We start from the raw sequence: 16,095 nt of genomic DNA on the forward strand, positions 1-16,095 counted from the left end.
AATTCATGATGGTTACAAATATTTTTTAGCATATGAGTTAAAATCTAGATTATCACGTTGTCGATGTTGTTTGACTACTTGTCAAGCAGTTATATTATACACTATATAATAAAACTGATGAAATAGTAGCCGATGAATTACACAAAAATGTACATCCAAATCATTTGCCATCACCAAAAAAATAAATCGATTTTTTTTGCTATGCATAAATTATTTGTATTAACTATTTCATTATTTATTGGAGGAAAACGGTATCTCGTTTTTGGAGGAAAATGGCTACGGCCAAAAATTCAGGCAGTTTGCATTTGGGCGAATTTTGATAAATTGCATTGTGTTTGAGCATTTAGCATAATGCATTCGGGCAAGTGATTTAAAAAAAACTTAAGTGTTAGGGCGAATTTTTTTTTAAATATTTTGTATTTTAAAATGCTGTATTTTATTAATCCATATTATATCATTGAATCCAAATTTAACACCATCCATTACAGTGACCCCTTACAATTGCCCAAATTTTTTCCTTGATTTAAAGTATACCTATGCAGTATGCAGTATTGCGGTGCCTCTGAATCCCACCCAATTATTTAATATAATGTGTAATAATTTAGAATAAAGCAATAATATATTACTATATTATGTAGGTAATCATTTAATATAAACATTAAGTACTAAACATTTATTTAATACCTATATTATTTATTATATTTTTCACGGTATTTTCACACCGCCGCGGAAACACTGTATCTACACCTATAGACTCATTATCGGGAACTTGAAAGGCCCCATAAAATTACTAGAGCATTTAGCGTTTAGAGTAGGTATAATTATTATTTATTATACTTTATAGTGTTGATTTCTGAGTGGTCGAGGTCAATTAATAATTACACCGAGTCAGAGTCAACTTAATAATTTTCAAGTCACGCTGTCACAGAAGACTCAGCGTAAAATATGAATGAGTATTAAATTGCATCTAAAATTAATAAGTAACGCCCTAATAACTTACCCAAAAATATACAGGTACGAAGTAGGTACCCATACAGTGTTCAATAAAAATCTAGGTATTTATTCACAATAATAGAGTTAATTCCTACAGGAATTACAGTACATTAAAATTAATAGGTAGATACTTATGTAGTTATGTTTATAACAAGTTATAGAATGCAAGAGTAAAATATAAGATATTACGCCAAATCAATTTTAAATTTTAAAAGTTTAAGTTTAATAAATTTAAAAAAAATAGATTACACTATGTAAAATGTTTATGGTAAAATGGTATTTGGTAATAAATAGGTACTTAACACTAACCTACCTAGTACCTATAGTGACATAGTGTTTTAATCTTAATTTTTACGTCGTACCTACAATAATTGTATGAATCAGTACAATTACGATTACCTATTAAGTACTAATATTCGATTAACTAAAATCCTTGTTAGGACGCTACAAAGTTACTTTTTTAAGCAAAAATCTTAAAATTAATTTTTTTTAAACTAGAATTTTTTCAAAATGTCCCAAAAACCCTAAAATGCCTTAAAAAATTATTAAATTAAATTATTAAAATTAAAAATTGTCAAAAAATGCAAAATAAAAACTTCTTATATCTGCAATGTATATCTTAAAAACGAATACCACGTAGCTAGAAAAACAATGTAAGTGCATCGAAATCCCACTCCTATAGTTAATAGTTATAAGTTATAACTATTATAATTTATCTCTCAAAATTTGATTTTATTGTACTTAGATATTTGAAATACTCCTAAAATGTCTTCTTCTGATTATGAAAATTAAAAATGTATGTTATCATAAATAAAAGTAAGACAATATAACAGCAAAAAGTTGTGAACATATTGTTTTGTAATGCATAATGTTACAGTGCGAATTTTTAAAAACATGAGTTTTCTTTGATAAATGAATCTTTATAATATAAGATTTCTTATAGGTATTATAAGAAAAATAATTTTTTCCCAAACAATTTCCCAACATTTGTAATCAACGAGGTACCTATATTACATGTCTATGATTGCAAAAATAGTAATATAATAGTCATCACTTATCACTTTATATACCTCATAGTAGGTACTAGGTATGTGTATGTTAGAATATTATTTAATATTATAATACTATCATAACTCATAAGGTAGGTACCTACCTAATATTCATTTTACGTTTCAATTTTTCAATGCTGAATAATTCGTTAATTTTTTTTTATATTTTAATACGGCCAATGAGGCAGTGGGTGTGCTGCAGTCCCTCTTGGGATCTTTACTCTAGTACTCAGTCAATAATAAGCAATTCATTTGAAGATATTGATTGGTATTTGGTAACTAAATGTAATTTTTTGATGTTACTACTCACTAATTAGATACAACTCACTAAAAAAAAAATCATAAGACCAAATATAATAAATAGGAATTAAGTATCTAATCCATTTTTGTTAGGTTACCAACAACATAATATCATAGTACATATTAGTATTTAGTACCTATAATATACTTAATATTGTACTCAAGGTGGATATACCTATATTATATATTATATAGGTATATCGTTGGCGTAGCCAGGGTGGCTGAGGTGGGTTGCAGCCCCCCCGAAATGTTAAAAAATGTTAAAAATTATTTTAATGATCTATGATAGTCGCTCAAAAAGTCTTAAATTTAAAAATGTACTACCTATACAATGGCGTACCCAGGAATTTTAAATGGGGGGACACCATTTTTTTGATAAGATAAACAAAAGAAAGCGGATAAGTGGAAGTCTTTCTGCTGTACAGTTGGCTACAAGTGGATGTCTGTAAATTTAAATGCAATGATAAATATCATGTGTGCAAAAAACGGTTCTGAGCAGAGACGGTTTGGCAGCCTAGGATACTGTATATTATTATATTTATATTATTGTTATTAATATATAATATATAGATTATAGGTACATTTTCAACTACTAAATCATTTTAGTAGCTAATGGTTTTTCAATGGTTTTTATTTATTATTTTATCCTGGATACAAATTATCATATATCATTGAATTCAAGTTTAATACAATCTATTATTCATTGACCCACTTATAACCTACTGTACAGCAGAGTGACATCCACTTACCCACATTCAAAATTTTTAGTTTGATAAATTTTGTTGAAATTAAAACTTTAAATATTTATAAAAAAATTGTGAATATGTATTTTTAATATTTTCAATTGTTATTGTAAAAATATATTAGGGGCCATGTATTATATTTTCATGCTTTTTGACCAAACAAATAAAAATGTTTTGTTATAGGTATAAAAAAAAATACAATATACGAAAATCGCTACATGAGAAATCGAGTATCCAATGATGTTAAAATTTGAACTTCAAACGCTCATAAAAATTTAATTTGACTTTCCGGTAAACATTTTTTTTGATAAAGGTAGACAAACTTATGAAGAATCTTGTATTAAATTATCAAATCTCAGATAGTTAGATTTGAAAATAAAATTTTATATGAATTTCTAACTCAAAATAATTTGCACATTTTCGTGATTTTTTTCGTAATTGATCAAAATTTGACTCTATGTGTGTAGTATGCTACCTACCGTAGTGATTTTTATTTTATTTTATTGCGGGAAAGTACATTTGAATCATTATGATAAATAACATATTATAACAGTGTACAAAATTATAGCTTAATAGCCATTATAAGTAGATCAATTATTTATTTAGATTAATGGCGAGCATATAGTACTTTAAAAGATATAGGTTATCATCATGAAAATGTCAATCATTCCGAGTTTTTTATTGATCCTACAACGGGTGCACAAACACAAACGGTCAAGTATATATATGGAGACATGTCAAAACTAAATACGGAATTAAAACCCGGGGAGCAACAGAATTGTTAGACAGACAATTAAAATGAGAATGGTGGCGGTCCGTTACTACGTAACACAACTTATTAGAAGTTTTCTCAGATGATGTAAAAAATATATAGGTATAATGTATAACATATAATGACGCATTGAAATATTATAAAGTACTTGACAACAGTAAATTAATAAATTATTTAGTAATTAATTGTTATGAAAATCGTTGATAATTTGTTATTAATCAATAATCAGTTAACGTTTTTTGGTAGGCATCATTTTGCGGTAGGTAGCATACATATAGGCGCAAATAGTGTTTGAGATTTGGGGGGGATTAATAGGGCTAATAGGGCCTTACTTTGATAATATTGAATAAGCTTAAAACAAAATGTAGGAAATGTTTGGGAGGGCTATGGACATATTTGGGGAGGCTTAGCACCTAAATCACCCCCCTATTTGCGCCTATGGTAGCATACTACACCAACGAAGTAGCGGTAGGTAGCATATAAGACGAGTACCAAAAAATTAATGACTCTAAACAGCTGTAATAACTAATAAGTGGTTTTCTATAGGTCGGCAAAAAAAGACAATATGGGGGGGGATGTAACCCCTAACCTCCCCCGCACCCTGAGCACGCAACTGTACCTATAAGTATTAATACTTTTCAGCTATCTATCTGTGCTAGTAGGTATGTATTTAATGTGTAAAAATGTAAAAGTTGATCAGCTTTTTTTTTAATCAAAAATTGAATAGGTACCTCAGCGCTATCTATCAACAATTATATTAAAATATTACTATTACTGCTCGAATAGTACGTAGTACAGACTATCATATTAAGCTAAAATGCCTCAACTCACTAAACAACATGTTTTATATTTTGCCCTTTCTTAAATTCGTACCTTGTATATTCTACTCCTTATAGTATGATATTATGGTTTTTCCTATAATGCTATGCATATTTACCTGAAAAATTCAATTTAATAAAAACAAATACATAAAAATTAATTTTTTAATAACACCTATATTATTCTACTTTTTACATTGATATTTAAAATTAGTACATATTATAAAAACTTGGTTTGTAAGCAAAAATACCATAAGTCATAATTGTATTTAATTATATTATAATATGGGTAATAAGTAATAACTAATAATTATATTACCTATATGCATTAATATTTATTATTTACAAATATTAGTAAAATTCTATATCTTTTACAACATTCAAGGCATTTTCTTTTAAGTACCAGTGAAGTTTTTTATGATTTACATATTATGAGCTGAATCTTAGAATTTTTAATTCGGCTCTAGTTCATTTTTATCTATTTTTTTTTATCTAGTTGTCTTAGTTTAGTGCTTAATAATAATTGTATTGCTATAATATTTAAAGTAATATAAATATCTCAAGTTAAATTTCATTAATATTATTTTTTCTTGAATGTTTAAAAAAATTATTTGTCGTTTATAAAGTATAATATAGCCATATAAGTAAACGATTTGAGTTGCTTGATTTTTGAGACATAATATCAATGACTCCTTTACGATCAACAATCACTTTGTCACGAATGCTGACAATGTTAAACCATTGACAAATGTCTAAAAAAATTACATTGAATTAAGAAAAATAATAAGTCACATTATTAAATTTACTTCTTACTACATGAAAATGTTCTCTCAGAAGTCAACGTTGACATTATTAATGATTATATTATTATTATTATTTTGCATTATAATTAGCAAGGGGCATTATTTTAAATAATTTAATATTAAGTTGACTATGTAACATAGTATAAAGGATCTATTGTTGTTTTAGGAAATTTACGATTCTTTCAGTTTTGCCTATCATATTTTTGCAATTCAACAATAATGGTTGACTTTCAAGGAAAAATTTAACAAGTTTTTCAAATGAAGAGAGGTAATGAATCAAGTACTCAATATTCAAAATCCTTGATTAGTAACTGTTTGAACAAGATATATATTTTTTAATTTTAACAACTTAATCTAAGATTTGTAAATATTTACTAATTATTATTTATTTAATAATTTTATATTATAAACAATTTTATATAATATAACTATTTACTTATAGTACCACTAAATATGCATTTAGAAAAGTTTACATCAAATGAAAATTGTTTAGATAGCTCAGAAGTCAGTAATTCATGTAAGCTGACACCATCATGTTTGTAAATCCATTTTGTGCCATTAAAATCATATCGTTTTGGACCACTTGTTGGCGAACTCAACCAAATTTGTTTATTTGGTGTCTGTCGGTTAATAACATATGTGCCATAAGGTTCACCTAATTGAATTGTTAATACACCATCCTATTACATTTTATAAGAAAAGTTAAAAAATATATTTGTTGAAAAAAGTTGTAATTATGTATATATATTATATATTAAATTATACATACGCTGAATAAAATATCAGGGTTTTCAAGATATGGATTATCTTCAACAATTTGCTCAAAATATTCACATAATGATTCTAATGTTTCATTGCATGCTTGTTCAAAATCTATTTCAGTCCTAAAGCAAAAACAAATTATGTGTTAATATCCAATTACATTTGACGTAAGTATAATCGTAATATTATAATAGTGGGTAGGTACAGATTATTAGACACTGAAAATTGTTTAGACATATAAGACTTATGTATGTTGAGGTTGCCCTTGCCACAAGGGTTGAATTTCATTTGATGTTGAAGCGAGCAATTTTTAAACTGTGGTCGATTGATAAGACGGTAATTCTCCTGTTTAAGTAATTTTTTGATAAAGAATTCATTTTTTGACACTAATGATTGTAGTAGCTTCAAAGACATCATGCCGAAATTTGTAATGATCGAAGGTTATTAAACACTACAGGCACAGATTATAAATGTTGTGCATAAACTATAAATGGAAATATGTTTTTATATATCTTTAATCTTAATCTGTGTCTTAATCCCAACATAGACAAGGACGCTAAATGGTTAAGTACGATATTATCGTGATACAACTATTTTATATGTGCCAAAGAACACAGTGACCAAAAAAATTACTGATGACATATTGTAATCGTGTTATAATAAAGATATTGTGAACCGCAGCTGCAGTCCTAGGTTTATCACGGTTATCACCTTGCCATATTATTTATGTGATATAACCGGAATTCTAGATAACTTATCAGTTATAGCATATCACCACAGAATAATATTATTCTGTGATATCACATTAAAGCACCGATAAAAAATAAATGATAATATGAAAATAACATTCAAATGTAATAGTTTTTTTTTTAGGAGATTTTAATCTTGTAAAAACGTTATTAATATAGTCATAAATTTAGTGTTTATTATATAGGTACATAATACTGTGCTGATAATACCTGTGGGCCATATTTATATGTATAATATTATTTTAATCAAGCAATAGTCAATAAGTATATGATAATATTGGTAATACCTATTTAGTATTCAACAATAAATTATCATATTAATAATAATTGTAATACCTAGTGCATCTATACATTTCCATAACCATAAATAATTAATCTAGTTTTATTTTCATACCTATTAATTATTAGTCGGCACTTAGTTTTATTCAAATTATACACAACTCATTGTAGATATTCAAATAAAAAGGTAAGTACCTCTACTACATAGTAACTTTAACACTGCTATACTGATCAACTAAATTCTTTAAGAAGTAATGATAAAAATATGAAAAAATTAATCTTGTAAAATGTTTATATTATTATAAGGTTTTTGATTTACTTTCTAATAAAATACCTTCCCTGTAGATGTTCTAGAAATGCGTTATACTAAATCGGTGTGAAAAATAATGCACCGGGATGTTTGGACCATATCATTTACATAGTTCATTATCAAGGTGCGGGATGATGTGGGATAATTTTAAACCGGTATAGTTTAGCGAATTTCTAGTTTGTGACTTATCCGATGATAAGTAAAGCCAGTAAAGGATACTTAAAATTCTATGTAAAATACAAAAATGTTAGCCAATGTATTTTTAGTAAATAACTAATAAGTAATATTTGAAAATTGTTAAATTGTTTACAAATATTTGAAAAACATTCTAAAAACAAAATTAAATTTTAATTTCCATAAAATATTATATTATTTTTCAAGTTATTACACTTTGGACTTTGCTAAAAAATAACTAATAGTTTGTTCCAAATATTTATCATCTGTATAGTGATGGCGTACAAAGGTCATAGTGGTAAATAGTGTTTGGGGCTGAAGCACGTTTTAATAATAATTAATAATATTGAATAAGCTTCAAAAAAATTACGAAATATTAGGGGAGGCACTCAGCCTTTAAATCCCCTCTATTTGCACCTTTGATGGTTCACCTACAATATAATTTAAAAGTTATAATTAATAATTCTATAGAATTATATTGTGTCATTTCAAAACAACAATAATACCTATTCACATTATAACACTATTGTTTTATCTTTTTATGTTCAATTATTGCTTTGAATCACAATTTACGAAATTATTACCATTAAAATAAAATAAGATGAACCATCAGAAAATAAAAATGTAAGTATACTAGTATACAATACCAATGACAAGCAGTTAGTAGGAATTTAAAAAAACAATTAAAAAAAAATGTGAAAAAGTATTTCAGTATCCAGACATTGTCGCAATGAAGTAAGGGTCAAAAGGAGGGAGGAGAGGAGCTTTGAGTAGCTGGTATTAAACTTAGCACCCCTAGGTTGGCCTTGGCTTGTTCTATAATGTTAAAAATTACGATATTGTTTTATTTTTATGTATTATTTGTGCTATTTTATCCTCAATGATAAGAATAGTATCGATAATGGCTGAGTGGCGAAGCCGGCGTTGGTCCCGGGTTCGATAGCATACTGTATACACCTTAGCTGGTAGTCAGGACCATATTATATATTACTCAGGTGTTGACTATCTTTTTTTTAATAATTTTAGCACCCTATTCACTATTGGTAACCTATTGGTATAGCCGGTATAGACTATGGGGGACGCTCAGTCCATATAATATGTAGTCTATGGTGTATATATTATTCATCATTCGAAATTCGGGATAAAATATGTAACTGTTAAAAAAGTTAAATATGGGTCTGAAGAAATGTTTTAGGAATTTTACGCGTCCCCTTAGTTATGGTAAAAACGATACTTAACACTACTATGAAGAATATTTCGCAACGTTTGCACTTAAAACTAGAGGTCTCGATTACACGTGTAGTGAACTACACGGATACCCGTGTAATAAAAGTACCCGTGTATACCCGTGTATTTAAATACCCGTGAGCTAAAATACTCATATATTTACAACTCAAATACAATTGTATTTAAGTACTTTGCAGTTCTGACTTAACGATTTCTCCACTTTCTGAACTCAATATAACAGAGCATATCATATTATATTGTTTTTTTCAAGCAAAACTTTTAGATATTCATAACATACTTAAATAATAGGTAGGTAAGTAATCGAGTGCTATACAATTTTTATTATTAATAAATAACCAATTATTTGAATATACATAACTTAACATAAAGTATTTTTGAATTCTGAATTAATATGCAATGTACGCGGGTATTATACACGGATATACACGGGTATTAAAAACACGGGCTTTAATATAATTTTTACCCGCCTGCCCGGGTTCCGTGTACCCGTGTATTCTATTACCCGTTCACAACCACGACCCCTACTTAAAACCAAGGTAAAATCGATGGATACTACAGAAATGTATATTTACATAAATATTAATATTAACAATTAAATTAACATTTAGTTTGGTTAATAATGTTTTATTATTTTTAAATATTTTGTAAGAATTAGGCCACTATTTGACTAATACATTTTTGTTATCTGACCATCTGGGTACCTATTTTTATAGTACCTATATTCGGCTATACAGCATAATAGAAGGTAGTACACTAGTACCTATAATATAATATCTTTGATAGATACAATTTATTTGAGGTCTGAAAACGCCATACCCAACAATATATTTTGTAACAATAAATTGCTCAGAAACTCATAAATCGATAAAAAATTAAAATATCAATCAAAACCTACAAGATTTGAATATTATATATTTATATAGGTAGTATTGACGTATTGTGTCGATTCTCTTTAATATTAAATCTAACTATTATTAGGTAACAACAAAAAAATTGATTTACTATTTTTACCGAACCCAAATTTGCTAAGTACCTACCTATTGTATTAATTTGTACTTTGTGCGTATTTGTAAGACGGATACAACATATTATGCGGTTGTGGCTTCTCTTATATTTTTATTTTATACCTAGTAAAAAAGTATTATCTGTAACCACATTGTTTTGTCTCTTATCCCTATTTGTACCTAATCTATATTCGTAATTATGTTAATACCTAGGTACCTATTTCTCTAATTAATAATATATTTAAATTTTAAACACCAATCTATATTCATACAATAATTAAACTGCACGTTACCTATATTACTTACAAAATAATGTAATTTGTTAAATATTTAACTTAATATAATACCTATGACCTATCCCTCCTGATATAATTACAATGATTGTATTATTATTTGTCGTTCTTGTTGCAGATGATTTGTTCGACTCGCCTCGGGTTTTCAACACGTTTGTTGGGCTATAGACGAAATCTTTCAACCGCCTGCATGGACGACGTGCTGTTCGAAGTCAAAAACGACGTGGGCATCGTTACGTTGAACAGACCGAAAGCGCTGAACGCCCTCAACACGTCGATGGTCGTCAAGATCAAACCGAAACTCAAGGAGTACGAATCGCTGGTGAGGATGGTGATCATCCAGGGAGCCGGCGGCAAGGCGTTTTGTGCCGGTGGCGACGTGAAATCCATCACAGAGAACGGCCCGGGCGCTAAGTCACTGGAATTGGGCACAAACTTCTTCCAGCACGAATACTCGGTGGACAGCATGATCGGCAAGTCCAAGATCCCGTACGTTTCGCTCATCGACGGCATCACGATGGGTGGCGGCGTTGGCATATCCGTGCACGGCAAGTACAGGGTGGCCACCGAGAGGACGCTGTTCGCCATGCCGGAGACCGCCATCGGGCTGTTCTGCGACGTGGGCGGCAGCCACTTTCTATCCAGGATGGACAAACACCTGGGCGTCATGTTGGGTTTGACCGGGTGCAGGCTGAAGGGCAGCGACGTGGCCAAGGCTGGCATCGCCACGCATTACGTACACAGTTCGAAGATCGACGGTCTCCGGGCCAAGCTAATCGAGGACGTTCGGGACCCGGGCACCGTACTCGCGGAAAATACGGACGATCTGGATGCCGTGGAGTTCACCATGGCACCGTTTGTCGAAAAAATCGATTCGATATTTTCCCACGAGAGAGTCGAAGCGATTGTTGACGCGCTGAGAACAGACGGTTCGGAGTGGGCGCTAGGGATTCTTAAAACACTCAGCGAGGTTAGCCCCACGGGACTGAAAATCACGCGAAAAGAGATTTTGAAAGGAAAAAACCTCAGTCTAGACGAATGTCTTCTAATGGAACACCGACTGGCGTACAGGTCCACGGAAGCCAAGTATTCTACCGACTTTTACGAAGGTAATTTTCGTTTAATTTTTGTTATTATTACAGTAATTTCCATTTTTGTTTTTTTTTGTACAGGAGTCCGAGCATTGTTGATTGACAAAGACAGAAATCCAAAATGGTGTCCAGCTTCATTGGAAGAAGTGAAAGATGAAATTATTGACAAATATTTTGAGCCATTATCAAACGATAAAGAGCTGCAATTATCGTAAATAAATATCAAATAATAGTATTTACTAGGTATTTATTTACTATAATTTGTCTAATATGATTGTTATTTTTTTATAATATACTTTTAAACTTGTTTTAAATAATAAATATATGTGCAAACAGACTAAATATAATTTTTTAATTTACAAATTTGATTGTTTTGTTGGTATGCTAATCAGGACAAATTTAATACAAATTACACCTATAATTTATGAAATGTATACATATTAATACAATAATTGTGGAATTGTTCTATTGAGTTAATTGTTAAAATGTTTTATATAATTTCTAAAATATGATCCTTTAGATCTTTATAGATTTTAGATGAATGAGCAACAATCATGTAGGTACCATCAATTAATACTATAATTCAATTGAAATATGTTTTCAAATCCCAATACAAATTAAAACTGAGTACCTAGTACCTACTGACATTGTTGTAAATATTATTGTAGCCTCAATGTGCTGAAGTCATTTTTATATAGTACGTATGGAAGGATCTGAAGCTTGTTTAAGAGGGGGGGGGGAGTAGGAATATTTATGATTGATATATAAACTATAAAGTATAATGAAGACTTAACCATAAATAAATCATTAATAAATCCGCCTTTGATATGTACCTAGAATTAATAATTTATTTTCCATAGTATCCAATATTAAATAAATTCAACTATTTAATATTTTAGTTTGCGTGACAAAATAATTTATTTAATTAATAAATATAAATCTATAAATGTATAAACATTAGAAAGAACATCCAGTCTGAAATTTCCTACCAGAGCTTGCAGTGATGCCATTCCGTTTGATCAAAATATTTGTTATTAAAACACAATAAGATAAAATACAATTATGGACACAGTACAATGAGAAACTATCAAATATTCAGATGTATTGTTTTATACCATTTCTATAATAAAAAATATTAATATTTAATATATAAACATTATATCCTTATATATACTAAATAATTACCTTATATTGTAGATTGTAACACGCACGATGGCATTTTAAATGAAACAATCCCTTATATTCCTAGTGTGCTTGTGTAGTTTACTGGGACAACCCTAAGCAGCGCAGATTATTCTACTGTTGAAAGTATTACTATGTTCTGTATATTGGTATAAGCCATAAGGTCTATAGTTTGTGCACAAAAATGTATTCATTTTTGTAAACATAAAATTATTGGTATATAACAACAATTATATAATTAAAAAAATAAAATATATAATCAACAAATTATAATAAACTATGGTTGGCTAAATTTTTATAAAGGTTTAATACTTATACTAAGCATTAAATATAATTAGTAATTACTGTAGCTGATATTATTAAAGTGAATAAATACAAATATTTAATAATATATTCTAATTAACCCTTATTAATCCGAAAGTGAATCTAGTTTTACTTTAATTGTTTCTAATGTATCGTAGAGTTTCTTCAACTCTCTTTCATTTAAATCCAAAATAATTTCTTTGATTATAGGTTCATTATGATATTGGCTGTCTTCAACTTTTAACTCTATTAAACATCTAGGTTCTGGATCAGATAATTCGATTCCAACATTTGATGAAATATTCAAAGCCCAATTTACGTCCTTTAACTTAATAAAAAAAAATGGTTTAAATTTGTAATATATTGATGAAATATAATAAAACTATAATTACCCTGTATGAATGAGTAAAGTTTTGTTGAAGCCTAGACACAACTTGTTCAGCATTTTTAGACCAACATTCACAAAATAATTCAACTTTTCTCCCATTTAACGAAAATAGTGTAGACAACACATTTTTTAGTACCAAAGGTTTTGTCACATCACTTATAACCTGAATAAATAAATTATTAAAAAAATAAGTTTAGGAAATTATTTGATTTTCAAACAATAATATATTAACTTCTTTCAATAGTTGGTTTAAACAATTCAGTAAACACTGACATTGGTTATTGTTCAATTTCAAAGATTTTTTCATGGATGCTAGTTCAAGTTCTGAAAACGAAGACAATCGATTGGGTTCAAAATCTTGTATCATCTTGTCAACCAAACGAACAAACTTCTTGTCATCGACATTGTTCAACAGCTCTAATCCCGAAACAAAACTAAAAGTAAAACAAATTAATTATCTATTATTACTAAATATAATCGAGCAATAGATAAATCCTCATAAGCTAAATGGTGTGCACTTACAACGGATCATTGGCCAGATTTTCAAATGACATGATTTAATATTTTAAAAATGAAGAACTGAATACCAACTTATAAGCCGACGCAGCTATAAATATTATAAATATGGTACCTTTGGGCCTATCTCACTATTGCCTGTTAACTATACTACGGTTAAGTTGTTAACTAAAATAACTGTACAACGGAGATACTATCCGTGAATTATTATTAATTAATTTTAAATTATTTAACAATTATTCCGAGCCGAAATGTCCCTAAAAGGATATTTTGAATTTTCGATTTACTAATTACCATTGTACTGATAGCGCACGTCGACACCGCAGAAAGTTCAAAGTTCTGTAGTTGACAGTTGTTATCATTCACCAATAAGTGATTACAGTTGTTCATGGATTGTATAATTCAAAAGGAAATCATCAAGTCGGTGGTCAGCTGATTGTTTTTTCGAGACCTTGGCCCGTTGGCTACACCCATTTATTTCGCCAATCCCAATCGCCTATTCCCCATTTATGTACAGTAGTACGACGTACAGATAAGTAATATACTAAACTATTAAGCGGTAGGCTGCAGGCGCTCCTGTTCCCATATCATCAGCTCTTCTCTGCTGAGTGCTGTTCGTTCCTGTATTACATAATAAGAAAATTGTTTTAAAAAATAAATTGTTTTTAATCAGTCGTCGTGATGGCCAGCCAAACTCAAGGAATCCAACAACTGTTGGCTGCCGAAAAGAGGGCTGCGGAAAAAGTAGCTGAAGCCAAGAAACGTAAGTACCTAGTCGACAATTTAAGGTGTGGCTGATAACCATCTGATACAAGATATTAGGCATTAGGTAGTTTCCAATTAAAAATAAACCCATTAATTACCTTGTACGTTTCAATACGATTTGCCAATTATTTTTCGTTTTCATAATAGGGTTTTTTTAGTAGGCAGGTACCTATATATTTTGATGAGCTGTTCGGACGGGCTTACCAAAAGCCACACCTTGTACTTTTTCAAAATTATTTGTGTTTTGTAAACAATTATCTCGAATATAATACCATTTTTTTTAATCTATAATATCATTCCAAGTTATTAAACAAAATAGTTATTTATGATGTATATTTATTAATATACTAATATACTAATATACTTAGTATAAAATCAACGTTTCTGTTTAGTACATTAGGTTTAGTAGGCGTGGTTTTTACTAGGGTTCTCATTAATAATAATATTTAATCAGTTTTAATAGTATACTTGTTAAACATCAGTGTTTGTTTGAGATTCTGATGCCATGTTACATAAACAATCACTAAATAATTAATGAGCTAATAATCCGTTAAACTTGATTTAGTGGTTCATAATAGGTCCTTTAAAACATAATAAATAATCAATCTATGTTCTATGCAACCAGGTATGAGCATAGGCGCAAATAGTCAAATTATTTTGGGGGGACTAAAGCCCCTCCTATAATATTTTCTAAAAATTATATATGCTCAGTACTAATAACTGACTTTTGAACTGGGGGGACTTGGCAGAAATGTGGGGGGGACTTAGTCCCCCCAAGCTCCCACCTATTTGCGCCAATGGGTATGAGTGTAATAAACATTTTTTATTCATTTAGGAAGTACCTACCTAAAAGTTGTACTACTAAATTAGCACCTCTAGATTTGATATTTTAACTCTGGTACATTTGTTTATTCTATTGATTATATTTATTAAAATGTTCTCAGTTGTCATTTATTTTTTGACCAAGGATTTGTTCAGTTGATTTTTGAATTCAATATCTTATGATTGCTTTAAAATAGAAAAACATTCACTCCACTGTATCTTACCTAATTTTGATGTTGGCATAAAAGCATATTATTTTATACTTATTTCTAGGTAAAGCAAGACGTTTAAAGCAGGCCAAAGAAGAAGCTCAAGATGAAATTGAAAAATACAGACAAGAAAGGGAAAAACAGTTCAAGGAATTTGAAATTAAAGTAAATATTTAATTGCATAATATAATAGATATGGACTCAAAAATGATTTTTTTCATTTACAAATTTAGCATATGGGTTCTCGCGAAGATGTTGCTGCAAGAATAGATGCTGACACTAAAATAAAGATTGAAGAGATGAATAAGGCCGTAATTGTTAACAAGCAGGCAGTCATTGATCAAATTCTTGAACTGGTTAATGACATTAAACCAGAGCTGCAAAAAAATTTCAAAGCTACAGCTAACAAAGAATGATATGTGTGTCATAGTATTTTTTTTTCAATTCCATATAAGAAAATATAAAGGGTGTACAAATTAAAATTTTGGGTTTTAGTTTTCCGTTTCACTGAAACATTCCATA

General features: G+C 29.3%; 3 protein-coding genes, 1 long non-coding RNA gene and 1 pseudogene across 7 annotated transcripts; 2 read left to right on the top strand and 3 right to left on the bottom strand.

Moving 5' to 3' along the window:
• Positions 1–5,768: 5,768 nt before the first annotated feature.
• On the bottom strand, positions 5,769–6,923 carry LOC100571875 (frataxin homolog, mitochondrial). Of its 2 annotated transcripts, none has more exons than XM_003245595.4 (3): positions 6,446–6,917; positions 6,248–6,362; positions 5,769–6,158 (listed from the first exon to the last, which is right to left on the bottom strand). In XM_003245595.4, the coding sequence occupies exons 1-3, from the start codon at positions 6,655–6,657 to the stop codon at positions 5,907–5,909; spliced, it is 579 nt and encodes a 192-aa protein (XP_003245643.1). In that variant the 5' UTR covers positions 6,658–6,917; the 3' UTR covers positions 5,769–5,906. The 2 variants fall into 2 exon arrangements, with proteins under 2 accessions (XP_003245643.1, XP_016661289.1); XM_016805800.2 differs by having other exon boundaries at positions 5,996–6,133; positions 6,446–6,923.
• Positions 6,924–7,242: 319 nt separating this feature from the next.
• LOC100165582 (3-hydroxyisobutyryl-CoA hydrolase, mitochondrial-like) lies at positions 7,243–11,751 on the top strand. Of its 3 annotated transcripts, none has more exons than XM_016805794.2 (3): positions 7,243–7,269; positions 10,416–11,406; positions 11,470–11,751. In XM_016805794.2, the coding sequence occupies exons 1-3, from the start codon at positions 7,258–7,260 to the stop codon at positions 11,601–11,603; spliced, it is 1,137 nt and encodes a 378-aa protein (XP_016661283.1). In that variant the 5' UTR covers positions 7,243–7,257; the 3' UTR covers positions 11,604–11,751.
• Positions 11,752–12,383: 632 nt separating this feature from the next.
• LOC107884181 lies at positions 12,384–12,845 on the bottom strand. Its single transcript, XR_001679758.2, has 2 exons — positions 12,574–12,845; positions 12,384–12,508 (listed from the first exon to the last, which is right to left on the bottom strand). It is a non-coding gene; the product is annotated as an uncharacterized LOC107884181 (long non-coding RNA).
• Positions 12,846–13,027: 182 nt separating this feature from the next.
• On the bottom strand, positions 13,028–14,065 carry LOC100167613 (annotated as a pseudogene).
• Positions 14,066–14,283: 218 nt separating this feature from the next.
• Positions 14,284–16,055, top strand: LOC100571587 (V-type proton ATPase subunit G). Its single transcript, XM_003245594.2, has 3 exons — positions 14,284–14,540; positions 15,638–15,738; positions 15,807–16,055. Exons 1-3 carry the CDS (start codon positions 14,459–14,461, stop codon positions 15,987–15,989), a joined length of 366 nt encoding a protein of 121 aa, XP_003245642.1. The 5' UTR covers positions 14,284–14,458; the 3' UTR covers positions 15,990–16,055.
• Positions 16,056–16,095: the final 40 nt, after the last annotated feature.

Source organism: Acyrthosiphon pisum, chromosome A1 (assembly GCF_005508785.2).
Source record: "Acyrthosiphon pisum isolate AL4f chromosome A1, pea_aphid_22Mar2018_4r6ur, whole genome shotgun sequence".
Lineage (NCBI taxonomy): Eukaryota > Metazoa > Arthropoda > Insecta > Hemiptera > Aphididae > Acyrthosiphon > Acyrthosiphon pisum.